Below are 12,895 nucleotides of genomic sequence, written 5' to 3'. Positions count from 1 at the left end.
CCGCGGACCCCAGCACCTCTCGGCCGGGCCCTCCTCGGCGCCTCGCGTGGATTCAGAGGCAGCCCAGGGGCCCTCTGAGGCCGGCCCTGGGCCTCTGGGCCGGGGGTGGGGCTGGCCCACGTGCTGTGCTTGAGGGGCTTCACAGGAGAACTCATTAGCCCCACAGTGGGGTGGTGACAGAGATGGATTCTGGTGACAGCTGTGTGCTGGAGCCACGCAGCGAGGGGAGGGGGAGGAGGAAGGGTCGGGGAGCCTCACTCCGCAACCACCGCAAACCCCCACCCCGCCCCGGCCGGAGGCCAGGCGCCCACGCACGCCGCCACCCCACTCTCCTCCTCCCCAGGGGACCCGTCCCGGTCCCCATACCACTCTCCAGGGACCCGGCGGCACCCCGGGCCCAGGGTGCCCCCACTCGTGTGACTCCCCTGAAAACACCTGGTTCCCACCAGCAGCCCCCCGCTTCAGCCGTTCTGTGTAGACGGGGCCCACTCAGCCCCTCAAACAAGCAGGGTGTGGGGCGCGGAGCCCGACTGCCCGCACCAGCCTGGCCCGGGTCACCGTCCCCGCGGGGGAGTTCTCTTCCGCAGACTCGGCCCCGGTCAGAGCTTGAGTGTGGCCTTCAGCCCGGGGCCGGGTCTTGGGGTCCTGGGGTCCGTGCGGGTCCCAGACCACCAACGTGAGGTCCTTCCCGGCTCGCGTGAGAGTCCCCTGGAGCTCACGAAGGCCGGCTTCCCCGCGGTCCCAGGGTCAGCCCCTCCGCTACACCCCCCAGGCCGGCCCCCGGCCAGACTCACGTGCAGGCTGGGGTGGTAGGTGAGCAGCCCGTTGTCACAGAGCGTCACGTACTTCTTCTTCCACTCCTTGTTCAGGGACTTGCCGCTCCGCTTCAGCAGGATGCCCTGGGGACGGAGGCTGGGTCAGGGACAGGTGCCTGCCCCCAGGGCCACCCCTCCAGGGGGGCTGTCTCCCCTGCCCTTCCTCCCGCCCGGGCCTGTCCGGGCGCACAGAGGCCTCAGGAGGGCCCTGGCCTCCTACCCGCCAACAGTGGCCCTGGACTGGGGCAGAAAACCCCCTCGCCAACCCCAGGACGCCCGACTCCCACAAGGCAGGCTGCGGGGGTCCCCAGCCACCGAGTCTGGCGACCGGACTTCCCGTGCCGCCTGGGGGCGGGCTAGAGCTCACGAGAGCAAGGCCTGTGGTGTGCTTCCTCCGCTGACGCCCTCGGCACCGTGACTACGCCTGGGACACGGCGCACACCCAGGGAACACCTGGTGGTGGACGGGCTGGGGAGCGGCCAGCCGGGACGGCGGAAAGACAGAAGACGAAAGGCGCCCACGCCCAGGGACAGCCCCCGAAGACACCCTCGCCGGCCTCTGGCTCGCTCTCTCAGACAACAGGCCGTGCGAGAGAGAGAGCTTGGGTGAGCACAGGAGCTGCAGTCGTGGGGACAAGGACGGCCACGATGGTGTACAGGTGGCAGACCCCGCAGGACCGCATCACCCCCGTGTGCCCCCTGCACCCTCACTCGGGAGGGCTGAGAAGAGGCCACGCTCCTGCAGGTGCCTGGACAAAACTCCTGCTCGGGGACAGCCACACAGGGACACTGGGGACAAACAGGGACGGATGAGGGCTGGCATCGGCTGGGAGAGCAGGGAAGCACCCTGAGCCCATCCCGGTGAGTGTCAAAAAGGAGGAGACAGACACTGTGGCGGCTTCTCCTCCAGGGAGGGCGGGCCCTGCCCTGAGACCGCAGAGCAGGGATTAAGAGACTCAGGTGTGAGGATTTCGCTTACACGGGGAATCTAACAAAAGACAGTAAACAAACAGCCCTGGCTGGTGTAGCACAGTAGATTGCGAGTCAGCCTATACACTGAAAGGTTGCCAGTTCGATTCCCAGCCAGGGCACATGCCTGGGTTGATGGGCCAGGTCCCCGGCTGGGGGTGTGCGAGAGGCAACCAGTCATTTCTCACACATGGACGTTTCCCTCTCTTTTCCCCTCCCTTCCCCTCTTTCTACAAACAAGTAAAATCTTTAAAAAAAATAAACTAACAAACTTACAAAGATACAGAGAACAAATTAGTGCCCACCAGGTGGGTGGATGTTGGAGGGAATGGATGAAAAAGGTGGAGTGGTTAACAAAGATAGTCGCAGAGATGTAAAACTGTAGCACAGGAAGTATAGTCAGTAATGTTATAATGATGCACGGTGTCCAGGAGATGCTGGGAATACATTTGTGAGGTATATAACTGTCTAACCACCGTGCGACCCACCTGAAAGTCACACAGGGTCCGGCAGGAGGCCTGCCTGAGTGTGGCTGGTGGGGTACGTGAGTGTCTTGCGTGAGATGGACAGCAACGTGAACACTTCACCTCCTAAAATGTCCCATGGTGTGCCCGAGTGTGATACTGTTACATCACAGAATCACATACTTACCATTTTGTAATAAGAAGAGGTGTTATTTGTGCCGGGCCCTGACTATTGAATTTCAGCTGTAACTGAAAATTAAAAAAAACAAAAAAACAAAAACACATTCATGCCCCAGCCAGGTAGCTCAGTGGGTTAGAGCGCTGTCCTGATATGCCAGCATCGTGGGTTCAATCCCCGGTCAGAGCACACACAGGACCCAGCCAATGAATGCATGGATAAGTGGAACAAAATGACGTGTGTCTCTCTCTAAAAATCAGTAAGTTATGAGAAACAGAGAGGTTCGGGGGTGAGACAGTGGGTGGTCCCCCCAGCGATGGCCGTGCCCTGAGGTGGGGGTGGCCCCAGATCCCACCACCCCTCCCCTCCGAGTTCCGAGTCCGAAAGGAGGCTCGGAGCGAGGAGATCGGCCAACAGGTGATCGGAGACTTCCTGCCTGATCTCTCCCCCCAAGCAGGCGCCCAGGTGGCGGGAAGGGCCTCCACGCCAGCCAGCCAGCCAGCCTCCCACTTTCCGACAGCGTTCACATTCTTGCCACCCCTTCTCCCTCCCCTCCTCCCTCCCCTCCTCCTGCTGCTGCCCCCCCCCCCGTGTGAGATTGGGTGTGGGGACTGTCATTCTGAGGGCAGGTCCATGTCCTGGGCCCCCCTCAGCCTGAGAGACTCTACCACCACAAGGGGCTTCTGAAGACACACGGCGTTACAGGGACCCTTAGGCTGCGACAGGGTAGCTGGAACACAGCCTGTGCGGGAGCCGGGGTGATGGGTCCTGGGTGTGGCACCCACCCCTCACCGGCCAGGAGTGGGTGCCTGGGGTCCCTGGTACTCCAAGAGTGGGTGCCTGGGCCCCCTCCCCTGAGCGAGGCCCGAGTACGCCCCTGGTGCCCCCCAGGAGGGCCAGGAAATGGCCTCCGCTCCCCTGCAGCTCCGCACCTGCCCCCCACGTCCCCCTCCCTGGGAGATTCCACAGTGGCCTCCATTCTCAAACCCTGAGACTCACCAGGCCCGCCCTCCTGGGTCCCGCCCGGACTCCGCCAGGAGAAAGGGAAGCCCAGCTCAGCTGCCCCTTCTGCCACCAACTAGCCCTTAACATCCAACAAGTCGTGTCCGGGACTGGGCCTCAGTGTCCCCGACATATGCGGAGGGTGGTCTCACGGAGGGCCGTCCTGCCCCCTCCGAGCAGCACACCGGGAGGAGGCGGGCGGGGAGCGGAGCGCTTTCCCGCCCAAGCCCGCCCTCTTCACCTGGGCTGGGGTTAGCGGGGAGGGCCGTGAGGCGCCGATCAGCCGGCAACCTGAGCGTGGGAGGAACGCCGGGCGGAGCTGCCCCTGCCCCCGCCCACCCCGCGCCCCCTGGCCGCAGGGCGCCAGGGCGGATGGAGGCCCGGCTGGGCCACCAGGGCCCGCCCGCCCGAGCCCCGCGCGCACCGCGCGTTCCAAGGAGGGAGACGGAGCTCCGGGGGTTCCCGCTCCCTCCCCGGCCGGCCGGCTGCGCACGGCGGAGCAGGAAGCAATCTGGGGCGGAATGGGAGCGGTGCGGAGGCGACAGCCCCCAGAGGACCCGTTCCCGCCGCCGCCTCCCTCGCAGCTCCGCCAGCCGGCTTAATTGCGGAGTCCGGATTGATTGGGAATGCAAATGGCAACTGAAATGCAATCTCCACTCCCAGCAGGAGCAGGGGGGAGGGGAAGGAGCGGCGCCGGCAGAACGGGACACCGGGCGGGAGAAGGGTGGCCGGCCCTGGGCAGAGGGCGGTGGGACCAGAGGGAATGGCCATGGGCTGGGAGACGCCTTCACCCCAAAGGCAGGCATGCCCCCCAGTGCCCCTGGGTGACCCCTTGGTGTTCCGCCCTGTCTGAGGTTCCTGCCTACAGTGGGCAGGCAGGCCCAGGGCCCAGGTCTGCACTGAGCTTCTACCTGCAGCATCCTTCCCAGCATACTCAGGGGCCCTGAGGGTTAGGGGCCTGCAGCACCCAGGCGACCTCGCTGACCACCCCTGGCCCAGCCCAGAGCCGCAGGTGCCCGTGCACCGGGCTTCCGCTCCCACCCCACGGCTCCTGCTTCCATCCACATGGAGGCCCAGGCAACAGATACATCACCCGGATACATGACCGGGCACCTCTACCCCAGACAGGAAGGGCTTGGGGACGCCCTTGTTATTAAAGGTTTACGTGCGTGCACACATGCAGGAAACACCTGTCCTCCAGGCAGGGAGAGGCAGTCCTCTGTGAGCACATCCACACCGCCCACCTGGCGGCTGCCGCCCCGGCCCCACCCCGCCAGGAGGCGGTGGGTTTGCACAGCCCCGGAGACGGGCGATCACACATCAATCAACAGGTCTGTGGGAACCAGCAGGAGACTGACCGGCTGCCCCCGCCGCGGCCGCGCTCAGGCCTCCCGCCCGGCCTCCCCGCACACTGGCCCAACCAGAGCTGACCCTGCCAGACGCGAGTGCGGTGACTTCTCAGGGAGGGCGGACGCAGAGACAAGGGACAGAGAGCCACACGCCGTGTCCCCGTTCTGCCCCCCGGGACCTGATACATATGCTGGGCTGTCCATTCTACATGGCCCTTCGCCAATGAGCTCCGGTCACACTGCTCATGGGCCCCAGCCTGACCACAGCGGGGCCCGGGCCACACGGAGCTCTGCGGCGCTGGCCCTGCCGGCCTCCTGCATGGTCAGAACCTGACACAGCCCCGTAGACACGACATCTCCACCCCCCGGCTCCGGAGGAGGTCTTTGCCAAGCCCAGCATCCCGTGGGCGCAGCAGACTGACCGCCGGGCCACCGCCCCAACCTCGCGGGCACCTCAGCCCCCACACAGCCTCCTGCCCAAGCTCCGGAGGGACACCTCCCGGCTTGGCCTCGTCCAGCCAGCAGCTCTGGAGCCCGGCCCGGCACACCACCACCTCTGCACAGGGGCGCCCCCACCCGTCAGTGTCTCCCCCAGCAAGGGCACCCACGTCAGGGGGCCTGGGAGCACCCAAGGCGCCAGCAGCCGGCCCTGCCATGCAGTGTGACTCGGGAGGGAATCAGGGAGAGACTCCTCGATCAAGTTTTTTCTTTACACACGAAGAAGAGAGGCTCCCAGGGATAAGGCTGCCACAAAACCCAGGGGAAGACCAGCCCTCAGTCTGCCCCTCAGTGCGCACTCAGGGTATTCTAGCAAATTCTCTTCCTTTTCCGGGCCGGAGAGCCCAGACCCAGCGGCCTTCTGGCAGAGACAGCAGACCCTGCCCTCCAGGTCACCCGACTCCAGGACCACCAGCCCAGAGCGCGGGAGGCCAGCGGGTGGCTCTCTGCTGCCCCCTGGTGGTGGAGGTGCAGTACAGGCAAAGCCGGGAGCGCGGGCTGCTCGGGTCGCCAGCCTGTTACACGGGCAAGTAACCACTCTGACCACCCTCCACGGGGTCTCCTCCTCCTTAGCAGAACCTCAGGCCCGACAGGAGAGCTGTCCGCCTCTGCCACCAGGACCCCTGTCACAGAGGCCCGGAAAAGAACCACCCTCTAGCATTTCCCGGGCCGTACCGGCTCGCCTCCAGCAGCAGGGGAAGGGGGTGCTGACCTGTTTAATGGGGATGGCCCGGCCACTGCCGATGCTGTCCACCTTGCACTCGGCGGCCTTCTTCTCCCGGTCCAAGTCGGCACCCTTCCGAGACTGGAAGAGAAAAGAAGAGGCCCATTACAGGGGCCCGGGGTCGGCGGTGGGGGACAAGCTGCCCACCTGGAACCCCCAGCCCACCCGCCCTCCCTCGGCCTGGACGGGCCCTAGCAGCGGGGCGGGGCCGGGGCGGCGGGACCGGGAAGGAACTGAGACCGAGAGTATTCCAATGGGTTTATTCTTACACACGGCACCATACAGAGCAGCACAGGTCACTGAGCCGGGACCGCCCCTTACAGAAGAGCGAGGACACGAGATACCAAGGGCGTGAGAGGCGCGCAGCCCGAGGGGGCCGGGGTGCAAGAGAAGGCCAGGGGCGAGGCGAGGTGGACAGTGGGACGGAGGGACGGCCGGGAGCACGGGGCACGACAACCGGGGACGGCCGGGCCCGGAAGCGCGCGGGCGGGCGGCCCGCCGGCGGCACAGACACCACAGCGGCGCGGCCCGAGGGGCGCAGTGGACGGAGAGAGAGAGGAGAGGGGCCAGGAAAGGCCCCGGGCCCCTGCCAGGCTCCCGGGGCAGAGCCGCCCCCACGCGGATCCTAGGAAACGGGGAGGCCAAGAGGGGGAAAGGCAAGCGCGCGGCGGTGCTGGCGTCCAGAGCGGAGCAGGAACGCAGAAGTCCATGCAGGAAGGAGCAGAGGAGGGGAGGGGCGGGAAAGCTCCCCCAGGAGCGGCTGGGCCGCGGGCGCTCGGACGCCCCGCCCCTCGGACGCCCCGCCCCTCGGGGCCTCGTTGCCGGGCGGGCGGGCCGGCGTGGGGCCGAGCTCCCTTCTTGTCCATGCAGCGAGCCTGGCGCAGCGTCCGGCCGGGCCTGGTCCCCGGCAGCCCCCGGCCTTGGGCTCCAGCTTCCTAGCCTTCCCTGGGGGTGGGGGTTAGTGACAAAGGTTCCCGCGGGTCTCTGGAGTGGGGAGCACGGCGGCCGCGTCTCATCTGAGAGCAGTCCCAGGGCCCGGCCCGCCTCCGGCCCCGCACAGGGGACAGTGTCCAGAGGTGCTGTGTGTCACCACCTGGTCTTCTAATTTGGAAGGAGTTGGAAAGGCCTTTTTGTTGATGAAAAGTTGGAAACAGTGGCACATATCTGCAAATATCGAAAGAATAAAGATTTTGGCAAGTTATACTCAAGCCCCGCATAAGCTGGTCAGCACTGGTGAGGGCGGAGCCCCAGGTGCCTGGGGAGAGGCAGCAGCGGGTGAAGAGGAAGAGGAGGAGGAGGAGGAGGAGGCAGAGGAGGCGGCAGGGCGGCCGGCAGTCTGTCTCAGCCGGTGGGGAATATTCGGGGTGCCACGTCCCTCCTGTTCACCCAGGCTGCCAGGAGCCAGGGGTACGGGGAAGGGGCAAAGGACTGCAACTTGGGGGGTGGGGGGACCTCAGCCGAGGAGCCGGGAGCACTGGGCCCAGGGCCCCGGCCCGCGGCTCCGCCGGCAGCGCCTGCCCCGGGTCTCCACTGGGCACCACAGCCTCTGCCCCTCCGGCCTGGGGAGGAGGAAGGTGGGTGGGCGGGACTTCTGCAGGGAGGGGTGGGGTGCAGCCTGCCCCAGGCAGACTGGGGAGCCAAAGGGCCCCCCATCACCAGAGGATCCCCGGGAGCCCCGAGGGGCACACCCCCATGGCAGGAACCGCAGCAAGAGTGGCAACAAAATGAGCACATGACGTCATGGGGGCGGCTGGGGACGCCCACGGCCACGTCAGTGGGAGGGCCACGAGGGCGCCAGCCCCAGAGCAGGCGTGCCTCCATCGGGCGGGCGATGAGGGAGATGGGGGTGGCCCCAACAGTGAGGATGAGAGGGGTGAGAGGGGTGAGAGGGGAGGTCCCGAGATGCACCCTTAGAGACGGGAGACACGTCTCGAGGCCGATGGCGCAAGTGAGGTCACCATGGAAACAATGGAAGGAAAAAATAAGGTCGCCACCGTGAAGATGGAGCGGATGGCAGGGCCCGCAGGAGGGCGGCAGGCGGCGCGGCACAAGCGCAGCAGGCAGCAGAGGGCGCGGGGCAGGGAGCACGGGGGGCCACGGCGAGGAGGCCGGGGGGCTGAGCATGGTGTGGACGGAGGGGGACAGCGTGCCGGGGGGGGCGGTGCGGGACAAGCAGCAGAGGAAGGCGGGAGGTCAAGAATGGCGTCGAGGGGGCAGGTGACGGAGGCAGGGTGTCAGGGAGCAGGTGCGGAGGGCACGGACGGCGGTCACCACACACATGGGCACCCAAGGGCTCGGCAGCGGCAGCGGCAGCAGCAGCAGAAGCAGGAGGTGCGGGCACAAGCAGGCAGCCCAAGGCCCTGTGAGTCTCAAGGGGCGTGAGCAGAAAGAAACAAGAAGCTTCGAGTCTAGGCGGGGTCAGGAGTGGGGAGTGCAAGGCATGGCAGCGGCGGTCGGCAGAGAGAGGGTCGGTCGGCACGGACACGGAGGGAGCGCGCGGCAGGCACGGGGGACAGAAGCAGGCAGACCGGGCAGAAGTGTGCGGGGCGGGGCGGAGGCGAGAATGAGGGGGCGAGGCCTGGGAGCGCTGGCTCTGCTGGGCTGGTTCCTGAGAGCCTGGCCGGGGCCCGGCCGGGAGGGCAGCACACGAGGCCAGGCCGAGGGCCCGGCCCGGTGGCCCGCAAGAGGCGCATGGAGTGACGCAGAAGGACGGGGTGATCTCCTGAGAATCCACGTGACAGCTCACCCACCTGTGACCCAAGATCCTGGAAGGGTCCAGCCAAGTCCCAGCTGGAAGGGGAGCATTTGGGGGGTGGACACCGTGTGTCAGAGGCCAGATGCTGGGCATGACAAGCGGGAGGCTCGGGACACCTACGAGCTCAGGGGCGGGGCCCCGAGCGGTGGGAGGCACACGGCCCCGGGCGTGAGGTTCTGTGGGGAAAGGGGGAGAGCTGGCCCCTGGGGCTCGAAGGCGGGGTGGCAAGGCACCGGCCGCAGGCCTGGAGAAGGCGCCTAAGGCTTTCTGAGACCGACCCCTGAGTGCGGGGGAGGAAGCGAGGGGTGACGGGAAAGAGCGGAGTGTGGACGGGAGGCCTGGGCCCTGGTCCCCCTCTGCCGCTAGCACTCTGTCCGCTAGCACTGTGTGTCGATGCGCGGCTCCCAAGTGCCGGGAGCCGGGGCGGCGAGCGCAGATGCCTCCAAAGATCCCTCACGCTGGCAGGATGCCCTGGGGGGTAGGGGGCTGGGGGGGGGGGCGTGTGCAGCGGGGCAGCTGGGCCGTGTGGATGTGCTGAGGGCCGCGGCGGCGGGCTCGGAGGAAGAGCCTGGCTGTGGGCCCGGGCACCGGGGGAGCCTACTGAGCGCTGGGCGTCTGCGTGGATGGGGACCGCAGGTGGCCCTGCCTGCCGGGCGGCGGCGCGGTGGCGGGGCGGGCACGGGCACATACCGTGAAGATGTTGGAACGCCGCTTGGACTGCTTGCGGATGGGTGTGGGGGTGGAGGCGGCGGCGATGGTCTCGATGCGCAGCTCCCGCTGGCTGGCGCTGGGGGTGGAGGGGACTGAGGACGAGTAGTCGCCGAAGGCGCTGCCGCCACCATTCGTGGCCTACGGACAGAGAGGGCTGCTGAGGGCGGCTCGGGGGCGGGGGTGCCTGGCCGGGGGCTCCTGGGGCAGCAGAGGGGCCACTCGCTCCTAAAGACGGGGCCGAGGGGACAGGCAGCAAGGCCTGGAGGCCGGTGCAATCAGCGGCCACTGCACAGGGCTGCCAGCCGTGCCCACCAGGGAGCTCACGGAGGCGACAGCCAACAAGTCAGAATCAGCGGCGGAAGCTGGAGGGGGACTGTGGGGTCTTGGCTCACAGGTGGGTGTGGGGTGGGGCAGCAGGTCCCACTGGCGGGGCACCCCGAAGTCAGTGACGTATGTCAAGGATGTAAGAGGCTGGTGCGGGGCTCAGGGGCAGGGGAGGATGAGGTTAGCCCACACGGGGCACGTGTGTGACTGGGGAAGGGACACGGGACCGCCGAGGCCTGTCCACTGTCAGAGGCGGTAGCAGAAAGGGACAGAGCTGGCAAAGGCAGGAAAGACAGGATGGCGGGATGGGGACAGAGGGCGCGTGCCAGCGCCCAGCCCAGGGATCGGAACACACACGCGGACCCTAACCTGCACGAGCAGCGAAGGAGCTGGGCCCCGGCCGTCAGCAGGGCCCGGCCCGGGAGGGCGGAGCTGCCCAGAGGCGGCGAAAGAAGGCCTGTGTTTACGCCCCTCCTTTTCCTCCCCACCCAGGACACTTACGGGGCACACCTGGCTGCCTTCTACAACGCCAAGGGGAGGTGTCTCTGAAAAAGCGGCGAGGCCGTCGACAGGAAGCGACAGCCAGGGTGGGCAGAAGGGAAGGGGTGGCCATCCGCCGGGCCACAGGCCACGCCAGCCGGTGCCCCTGGGGCAGCCCGGGGCTCCCTGCCGAGCAGGGGACAGAGCGGGGAGCTGCACTTACAGCAGGACACTCCGGTCCCAGTGCTGAGAAATAGCCAGGCGCTAGGCCAGGAACTGGAGGGGTGTCCCGGTGCAACTATGGGGGCAGTGCTGGCAGGCCCAGGCTCAGAGGCGCCCTGATACCCCACACGGCACAAAAGCCACTGGTCCCTCCTGAACGCAAACACTGACGGGCCGCCGACAGGCGGGGGACCTGCCCACGCTGCCCTGATCGCCAGGGGCCGGTCCCCTGCGGGCCTCCGAGAACGCCCCTATGCCTCCTGAGTCCGCTCCATGGGCAGCGGCTCCTGACACAGCCCGGCCAGCACGGACCAGAGCGGATGTTCTGCCGCCTCAGCTGCAGGGGGCTGCAGGGCGGGGGGTGGGTGGCGAGCAGGGTGGGCGCTAGCAAGGAGTCACCACAGGGCTGCGGATGAGGCCAGGCCGGCCGCGCAGGCTGCATGAAACTGGAGCCAGGGCTTTCGAACCGTCCGCAAGGCGTGAGACCAGATGAGGGGGCACACGCAGGCAGACAGACAGTATGGAGAGGCGGGGCTGAGGCGGGCGGGCGGGCGCGCGCGCGCGCACACGGGGAGCGGGGAGGCGGGCCGCACCTGGTTGATGTGCACAGCCGGGATGGAGGCGGCGGACACTGCCGAGTGGCTGGGGGAGTTGGGCAGTGACTTGCAGGGCCCGATGGCCAGCTGCTGCTTCTTCCGCAAGGCCACTACCTTCTGGGCCACTGCAGGGGACAGCACAGTCAGTTACCCTTCTGGGGAGGAGGGAGATGGCCCGGCTCGGAGCCCCCCCCCCCGCCCCCCTCCAGAGCACACAGCTCCGCTCGCCGCAGGGCCCGCCTGGCACCCGAGTTACCGTCCTGGAAGACGCGCTCCACGTTGAGCCCGTAGGTCGCGCACGTCTCGTAGTAGGTGCAGCGCTTCAGGTCTGTGGACAGCTTGCGGGCCCTGCTGTCGTCGATGACCCGGGGGTTGGCGGCACTGATGGCGTCTGTGGGGGCGGGAGGGGGTGGTTGGCGCTGCCGGCCGAGCGGTGACAACAGTGCGGGCGCCGCGCGGGAGGCCCTCCGGGCAGAGGGCAGTGAGCCGGAGGACGCGGGCGTCCGGCCTTGTCCTAGCTCTGCCACCAACTCACGGAGTGAGAGCGAGCCAGCCCCTGGGCTAATTCATCTCAAAAACGCGGACTGGTTGTCACCGGGAGGGCAGGCCGTAGCTGGGGAAGATGTGGTGGGCGTGGCGCCAGAAAAGGGCGGGAGGGGGCGGGGCTTCCTCAGACCTGCCCACCGGGGGACCCAGCCCCACAGGCCCGCTCACCCTGCGTGCCCACCAGCACCATGGGCACCTCGCTGGCGTTTCGGAAGCTGCAGAGGCGCAGGAAGTAGTTGTACACGGTCTGGAAGCTGATCTCATCCTCCAGGCTGAACACAAACACCACCGCGTCCACCCAGGCGGCAAACTAGGGGGAACCGCGCACAATGACCGGCCTCGCCAGGTCCCGGGCCAACTCCGCACCCCTCTCCCCACGCACACCACGGGCCGGGGCTGGGCGGGAGCCTCACCTGGAGCTCAGGCGGGCCTCCTTCATCCCGGATCAGCAGCAGGTAACTCTGGCCATCCACCACAATCTCCTTCTTAAACCGACCCCCTAAGGCAGAGTGCGCGGTCAGGCCCGCAGCGGGGAGGAACGCCCCCTGGCCGCGCAGAGGAGGCGCGCACGGCTTCCCAGGAGGAGGCCGCAGGGCTGAGCGGGGACTGCACGGGAAGAGGGGCTGGAGCCCCGTGCGCGGGTGCGCAGCGCGCAGAGGATGGGAGAGAAAGAGAGCGCGCGGCCCACCTGGAACGCTCACCTTCAGGGGACTCCTCCTGCACATAGGTCCCTGTCAGGTAGCGGTGCACAAGGGCCGACTTCCCACTAGACAGGTTCCCTACAATGCCCTGCGGGAGAGGAGGGGGCGACAGCGGCGGTCAGAGGGCGCCAGAGAGGAGGTGGGGCGGGAGAGGCAAAAACAGCGAGGACTGAGAAGGACCAGCGATGATGAGAGCGCGTGAGCGGGCGCGCGGGGAAGAGGGCCTGCGGGAGGGCTGCCGGGAGAGGCCCGGAGGAGAGAGCGGGCTGGGGCGGCCCCAGCCCCGCCGTGGCCCGGCCCTCCCTGCCTCACTCACCACTTTAAGCTCCGGCACCGAGCGGCTCAGGGTCCACTCCTGGCTGTTCACAAACGAGTCTGCGGGATAGAAGGCTGCCTATCAGGACTGGGTGGCACCCGCACCTGTGCTATCTGCGACCAGCTGTCTCCTACACTCTCCTGCCCGTTCCTAGGCCAAGGCCGGAGGACAGTGCTGTCCTGAGGGGACCCCGACCCTCACCCCTCCTTCCCCAGGGAGCAGCAGGAGAGAAGGACGGACTAAAGA

General features: G+C 67.4%; 1 protein-coding gene across 8 annotated transcripts in view; it reads right to left on the bottom strand.

Moving 5' to 3' along the window:
• The window catches only part of AGAP3 (ArfGAP with GTPase domain, ankyrin repeat and PH domain 3), a 51,070-nt gene that overhangs the window by 15,296 nt on the left and 22,879 nt on the right, over positions 1–12,895 (bottom strand). For 5 of the 8 annotated variants that reach the window (XM_045837741.1, XM_045837742.1, XM_045837743.1 and 2 more), the window contains exons 2-10: positions 12,650–12,708; positions 12,334–12,421; positions 12,046–12,131; positions 11,801–11,942; positions 11,343–11,477; positions 11,084–11,211; positions 9,444–9,602; positions 5,987–6,079; positions 795–899 (exon numbers count right to left, since the gene is read on the bottom strand). In XM_045837741.1, coding sequence (XP_045693697.1) covers positions 795–899; positions 5,987–6,079; positions 9,444–9,602; positions 11,084–11,211; positions 11,343–11,477; positions 11,801–11,942; positions 12,046–12,131; positions 12,334–12,421; positions 12,650–12,708 — 995 coding nt within the window. Of the gene's footprint in view, positions 1–794; positions 900–5,986; positions 6,080–6,244; positions 7,163–9,443; positions 9,603–11,083; positions 11,212–11,342; positions 11,478–11,800; positions 11,943–12,045; positions 12,132–12,333; positions 12,422–12,649; positions 12,709–12,895 lie in introns of those variants that run through there. The other 3 variants (XM_045837746.1, XM_045837744.1, XM_045837747.1) reach the window with 2 other exon arrangements.

Source organism: Phyllostomus hastatus, unplaced genomic scaffold, assembly GCF_019186645.2.
Source record: "Phyllostomus hastatus isolate PE091 unplaced genomic scaffold, TTU_PhHast_1.1 phas_contig_244, whole genome shotgun sequence".
NCBI lineage: Eukaryota > Metazoa > Chordata > Mammalia > Chiroptera > Phyllostomidae > Phyllostomus > Phyllostomus hastatus.
The sequence above is the reverse complement of the archived record's forward strand: the minus strand, read 5'-3'. Positions and strand labels throughout refer to the sequence as shown.